The 7,174-nt window shown below is 40.8% G+C and overlaps 1 protein-coding gene across 1 annotated transcript; it reads right to left on the bottom strand.

The window, feature by feature from the left end:
* Positions 1 to 1,774: 1,774 nt before the first annotated feature.
* Positions 1,775 to 2,713, bottom strand: LOC123033378 (olfactory receptor 1052-like). Its single transcript, XM_044449982.1, has one exon. The coding sequence runs from the start codon at positions 2,711 to 2,713 to the stop codon at positions 1,775 to 1,777; it is 939 nt and encodes a 312-aa protein (XP_044305917.1).
* Positions 2,714 to 7,174: the final 4,461 nt, after the last annotated feature.

Below are 7,174 nucleotides of genomic sequence, written 5' to 3'. Positions count from 1 at the left end.
CCCACAACAACAACCATGTGAGGTAGGTTGGGCTGAGAGTCTGTGACTGGCCCAAAGTCACCCAGTTGGCTCCATGGCTGAGCAGGGACTAGAACCCAGATCGTCTGAGTCTCAGTCCCATGCTCTTAACCACTACACCATACTGGCTCTCAGTGTGGAATATGACCAGTCCTGCTCGTTGTAATCTGCTTGGTTACCTGCAGTTAATTTTATTTTGTTTACATATTCTTATTTTGTGTGTGTGCATGCACACACACTTAATCATTGGAATTCCATCATCCTATCATGTTTTTGGGCATACATTTTCAGATGTCACATTTGTTTGTATCTGAGGATGCTTATGTATCCAGATCAATCCAGACAAGACGGAGGTCCTGTTGGTGGGTGGTTCGGGCCTCAGGATGGGGGACTTGGGCCTTGTCCTAAATGGGGTTGCACTCCCTCTGAGGGAAAAGGTTCACAGCTTAGGAGTGCTCCTCGACCCTGAGCTGTCTCTAGAAGCTCAGGTGACGGCGGTAGCGAGGAGCACTTTCCTTCAGCTTCGGCTGATCCATCAACTGCGTCGCTTCCTAGAGAACGACTGCCTGGCGACACATGTGTTGGTAACTTCCCAATTAGATTTCTGTAATGCGCTCTACGTGGGGCTACCCTTGAAGACGGTCCGGATACTTCAGTTGGTGCAGAATAGAGCTGCCAGGCTGCTGACGGGGACTGGGCGTTGTTCTCATATAACCCCAGTTCTCCGTCAGCTCCACTGGCTCCCGATTGAAGTCCGGGCCCAATTCAAGGTGTTGGTTATGACCTATAAAGCCCTCAACGCCTTGGGTCCTGGGTATCTAAAGGAACGCTTGCATCCATATATGCCCTCCCACCCCTTGAGATCAGCAACAGATGCCCTTCTCCGGGAACCCTCCGTGAATGATATTAGGTGGGTGAGTACCTGGAGGAGGGCTTTCTCTGTGGTGGCGCCCCATCTATGGAATGCGCTCCCCATAGAGGTCCGCCTGGCACTGTCGTTATTTGTTTTTCAGCACCAGGCTAAGACCTTTTTATTTAAAACTTTTTTTAAGTGTTAATTTATTGATATTTATAGGATTTTAAATCTTTTAAGCCGAGATGCACCAGATTTTAATATTTTTGTTATAATTGTTATATCTGTATATTTCGTTTTTGCTGTGAGCCGCCCCAAGGCTTTGTTGCGATTGGGGCAGCATAAAAATGTTTTAAATAAATAAATAAATAAATAAATAAATAAATAAATACGTACCACCTCCAGCTTCACCCAGCCCTCACTCTGCACCATCATTCTGAACAATGATATGTGGGACAGCAGGGAGAAAAAAAGCTTCAGTGCACTCAGTTCTAGCTTTAGAAAAAAAGTAGCAATTCAACTATGTATTGTCTTTTTCATCTCTAGAAAATGGGTTGATAAAACCAGAAATGAGTATCATGGCTTAGGATGCATTCCCCCCTCAAACATCCTAAAAATGAATATTCAAATGTTAAGAATATGGACTTCTTTCAAACATGAACCACAAATGTATGCTTTCCATGCGTAGGCTAAAATATTGAAAAGGGCGTGTGGTGGATGTGTGCATTTTTGGAAATGCGCTCTCTGCAGGTGTGCAGTTTTACATGAGAACTCAATATCAGGAAATAGCAATTTTCTTCTGAGCATTACATTCCTGATTATGTCAACAAACAAGATTCTGAAAACTATATTTTCACAAGATTTTTCAACAGGAAGTAAAGTCTTACACACCTCTAAGCAAAGTCACACGTTATCATTCTTTAATTTTGTGTACATCATATTAAGAACTGCCCTCTTCACTTCTTGGTTACGGAGACTATAGATAATGGGGTTTAACATTGGTGTCACAATGAAATAAACAATAGACGGTGCCATTTCCTGATTAGGTGACTCCTTGGAAGAGGGCTTCAGGTACCTAAAGAAAATAGTTCCATAATACAGCACCACAATGGTCACATGTGATGTGCAAGTGGAGAAGGCTTTGTATTTCCCTTCCCTTAACTGGATCCTTAAGATAGCATGGATGATGTGAACATACGAAGCCAATGTAATCAGAAGAGCCCCCATCCCTAACAGTGAGCCAAGGGTGAAAATCACCATTTGGTTTCTCAGCGTGTTACTGCAGGATAGTTGAAACAGTTGAGGGGCCTCACAGCTGAAGTGATGGATCACATTGGGCCCACAGAAATGCAAAGCTGTCAGCAGAAGAGTATTGAGCAGTGCATAGAGAAAGCCAGTGAATAAGGCACTATACACCAGCAAAGCGCAAGCCTGTTTGCTCATGATCACCATGTAATGCAAGGGGTGGCAGATAGCTGTGTAGCGGTCATATGCCATCACAGAAAGGAGAAGACCCTCTCCCACGGAAAGGCACATGACAAAGAAGACCTGGGTAAAACAGCTCTGCACTGAAATCCCCTTTCTCTCCATCAGGAAGTTTTCTAGCATTTTAGGAAGAGTGACGGAGGAAAATGCTATATCTAGGAAAGCTAAATGAGAAAGGAAAACATACATGGGAATGTGAAGGTGAGGGTCAACTCTTATAGCCAAAATGAGAATCGTATTGCCAAACAGGGTTATTAGATAAATCAGCAGGAAGATTATAAAGAGCACAGGCTGGATCCAGGGGTCACTGGACAACCCTAAGAGGATGAACTGTGTCACTTCAGTTTCATTCTCCATTGCTGCACATCTGTCTCTCCCAAAGGAAACTGAAAGCTGAAACCAGAGGAAAGTGAAAGTTGTTTTCCATGCATGGGACTTTGATGCAATTTAGCCATGAAATTTGTATATACTGTATGTTGTATGAGAGGAAGCAAATTTTGTTCAGCACGAGCAAGCCCAGAACGATCCACATCAATCTATATTTATGGGTGGTTCCTAACCAGTAACAAGGTTGAAGATCTTGGTGAATGGCTTCATTTATTGTAAACCATCCTGAGGCATTTGTAGGGGACAGAATAGAAAAGCTTTTAGTACAATAAATAAAATAAAAAAATAAAGTGCTCCCCTACTCTAGTGTAAGGCAACTGAGAAAATGTTAAAATCCACACTTAAGATTAGCAGATCTTTGATTATTCTTGCAATCCTTTATGCAAATTGCAGAATACACTTGTATCTTTGATGCAATTGAGATCAAATTCCCTCCAGCTACTGAAGGTATCTAAACTGGCACAGACTTAGTGTTGGTTCATGGACTGCTTGAGATCCCGATGGGGCTATAGTGTGTTGTATAAGTGGAATCAGCCAGTGCTATAAGGAAATGGGTGCCTCCTAAGTGTGGCTCTTACTCCTCTATCAGGCACAAGGGGGATTTATAAAATGAAGGCTTTACAAAAGGAAGTTTGATAAAATAATACAATGGAACATATATTACATTAAGTAATACTGATAAAATAATGCAATATACAATGAGGAAAGTGAATACAATACATAGAAGGAGAAAGAAACACACACGTCACTCCTCCTGTCCCATTTTCATCCAGTAAAATTGATTGGCCGTAGATTCAGCCCAAGGAAGTGAATGTGTGTTTTGTCTTGTTTTAATTGCCATAAAACATAGTGATGGCCAAGACAAGACAAGTTTTAAATGGGAATTTCACAGAGTAAGTGAAGGAAAGGCTATTAGTCCTGATGGTTAAATGTCCAGAAGCAATTTGCCAACGAATTGCCTCTTGGTCTGGAGTAATGATGGGGGAGGAGCTGCTTCCTTCAAGCCCTTTGGTAAGGGTTGAATACATTCAGTTTAAGTCATTGCCTCTGAAATGCCACTCCATCCCACTGCCAAATGTTAGGACTCTCTAAGTTCTGGTGAATTCAAAATGACTAAATGTTTGGGCTGAAATTATCTAGCAATTCTGCCTGCTCAATTTATGGCAGTGAATCAGAGGCTTTTATCAGAGTGAGGCAGAATATCATGTGTGCCTGGGGAACTGCTGTTCTCATCGTGGCACCAATTCTTTTTCTCTCTATTTCTTTCCATTAATTCTGCTCTTTGTCTAGTAACTCTGATATCCTTTAGGTTTTTGTTTGATTGATTTTGCTTTTGTTTTACATACCTTGTCATTTCCAACTTACCAAACAACAACAATCACAACCACCCCCTTACTTTAGAGGATGCTTCAGAGATGGATGGTTGTTTCCATCAACTGGGTGACCGTTCAGTAAGATTGTGCCTTATTATTTCTTCCCATCCATTTTGTCTTCAGTATGATACGTGGTCATTCCTCTTGTTATTTCTTCCAAGAAATAGGCTGTTTCCTTCAGTGTTTAGTCACCTTAAATGTGGTAATCTAGGCCAATAAGCTGACCACCATTTACTTGAGCAATTAAACCCGTAGTGTTATGGTAGTAAATGCTGAACACATGAAGGAGAAAAGATCAGAGATGCAAGGTTTTCCCTCATCCCCTTAAAATGCATCGTTCAGAATATACTCAGTTTCTACTATATGCTATTACCATACAACAATTTTCTAAATCACTACACAAGAGGAAAACACTCAAAACAATTTTCTACATCCATCTCTTGGATGGTGTTTGTATATAATCAAACACCATAATGGGAATAATTTCATTTACTATTAAGCATAACCCAACAGATACAAGTGACTCAGGAATTGTTTCAATGGTTTAACATTTGACGTGCATCATTTGAAATGCTACTCTTTACTTTCTAAAAGTGCTGAGATCCCTTTGCCTTCCAGATTTATAACCCCACTGGCAGGTGCTGAAGTTGGGGAAACCTTTCTTTCTTTCTTTCTTTCTTTCTTTCTTTCTTTCTTTATTTATTTTATTTTATTTTATTTTATTTTATTTTATTTTATTTTATTTTATTTAGAAAATTTCTATGCCGCCCCATTCACCGAAGCCTCGGGGCGGCTCACAAATAAATCAATTAAAATACTATACATCAACAATATAAAACAAGTTAACAATATAAAATAAGTCACCCTGGCCAAAGAATAAAATAAATAAATACTATTAACATTGATATTTGTTTTAGTTATGTATGAAAGATTAAGGTAGGCTGCTTTGTGCAGCTGGGAAGTGGGAGAAACTTTTGCTCTTTTAAAATGTAGTAAAATCTATTTTAGTTTGACAGGGATTGTGACAGGGACACCAAAAGAATGTCTCATGACAGCCACAAGTTGACAGCAGACATTTCCACCACAAAGGGCCCTGAACTGATGGTGCATCATGATGTGCATCACGTTCATGATGGTGCATCACATTCTGAAAAATTGGTCCTAGCGCTTCTTGGAATGGGCTCTGGCATCTTCTGAGCTGAGCTGTATTAGCTGCCACCAGAAGCCTTGCTTAAATTTTCAATAAGAAAATAAAGGCAAACTAAAGTGAGTGAAACTGCCACTGCTTTTGTTTTGTACAAAGTGCCATCTCTAAATTAAAAAAAAAAAACAGAAGATACTTACGGTAGCAGATGTGCATGGGATGGATGGATGGATGGAAGTTTGCATCTACTGGAAGACCATCAAGTAGGACTGCATCCTTGTCTTCTTTTTCCCTGTGATTTCCTCTAAGCAATATGTTATTTTCTTCATATTTTGTCCAATTCAGATGTGGTGTTCTAGGTTAAATGTCTTCAAAGGCTAACCACAGGTTAATTGAGCAGTAAAACCCATAATGCTAGCATTAAGGTCATAAATTGTGAATATGTTCCAGAGCAGAGATCAGAGATGCAGATTTTTCTCTCCTGCAGTTAAGGACAGCATTCAGAACATGCTTAGTTTTTATTATATGTTATTGCCATACAGCGATTTCTAAGTTACCTGTTCAATGCACAAGAGGAAAACACCCAGCAGATTTGCTGGTATCCTTCCCTTGTGTATCACACAAAGAAACATCCCAAAAGGAAAACAATAGCTGCTAAACATACCTCCCAGAAATATGGCATCGTGAGTGTGGCCCTTCTTTTCCTGTCCTTAGGCTCCAAAACACAAAAAATCAATGCAAATTTTAATTGATGTTTTCCAGCTACAAGACAAAGTAACCCTATAAACCCTCTAGTGAGCCAAAAGCTAAACCTCTCCTTGTGTAAAAAGTGTTAAACCCAAACTGGGAACTTCACCCCAAAATTCTCCCCTTCAATAAGTCTATGGGTTCCACCCTCAGAACCTAGTGCCTCAAGGTGGCTTTCACTGGAGAAAGGACAGGCAGCAAGACCCATGTGAGCCATCTAACTGGGCAGCTTATCTCTCACAGCACCTTGTCATGGGATCAGGGACCAGGCAGGGCAATGGCTCTCCCACATCTCCTTCTTGTACCCTCCCATCTCTTCCAAAAATCTCTGGTCTCCTGGTTGGCCTGAGAACCCATGGTCAGAGACATTGAGGGAGCTTTAAATGCCTCTGCCTCTTCCTGAGTTTCCAAAGCTCCCATTGCCAAATCTTTAAGGCCTCCTTCTTCTTCACAATCTAGGTCATGATGACTCTGGGTTGCCCACAAAGAGTGGCAGTCAAGTTCACTTGCTATGTATACAAATGGGCCCACTGGGCTAGCCTTTGATGTATATTATTCAAACAATTCCCTTTGTTTCCTGAGTGTTGAAATAATCTCTCTCTATCCCAGATTTATAATCCCATTGACAGCTTTGCTTTTATTATTTGTTTTAGTTTTGAATGAGAATTAAGAGATGATTAGAGGGTGACCTACTGTTGGAAGCAAGAGGAAGCCTTTTTTAAAGATGTAACAAATTCTGTTTCCGCTGCCATCTTCAGCAAGGACACCAAAAGAGTGTTCCTTGTCAACTGCCAGTTTACAGCAGCCATTTTGCCCCCAGTGCCCCTGGAATGCTAGAACATCATGATGCAGCATCAAGCCATGAGCATTCTGGAGCTTGGGCTTCCTGAAATGGGCTTCAGTTTCTGAGGAGAGTTGAACTGCAGCTGGTAGCACAAGAACCAGAAAAGACAGACTGGCTTAAACTTTTCAATATGGGGAAAAAGAATTTACCATATTTTTTGCTCTATAAGATGCACTTTTCCCCCTCAAAAGTAAGGGGAAATGTCTGTGCATCTTATAGAGCGAATATGTGTGTGCAGTAAGTCTGTCAGATGTGCAGTCCATGGGGAAGTGATGGGGAATGTGCCTGTGATTATGTGCCCATTTGATTCAAAATATTTTTTT

This window comes from Varanus komodoensis, unplaced genomic scaffold (assembly GCF_004798865.1).
Source record: "Varanus komodoensis strain SLA01 unplaced genomic scaffold, ASM479886v1 scaffold62, whole genome shotgun sequence".
Classification (NCBI taxonomy): domain Eukaryota; kingdom Metazoa; phylum Chordata; class Lepidosauria; order Squamata; family Varanidae; genus Varanus; species Varanus komodoensis.
This window is presented reverse-complemented; position numbering and strand designations above follow the sequence as displayed.

What these genes read in the sequence shown, in the direction of transcription:
- LOC123033378 (XM_044449982.1), bottom strand. Translation starts at nt 2,713, where the DNA reads ATGGAGAATGAAACTGAAGTGACACAGTTCATCCTCTTAGGGTTGTCC.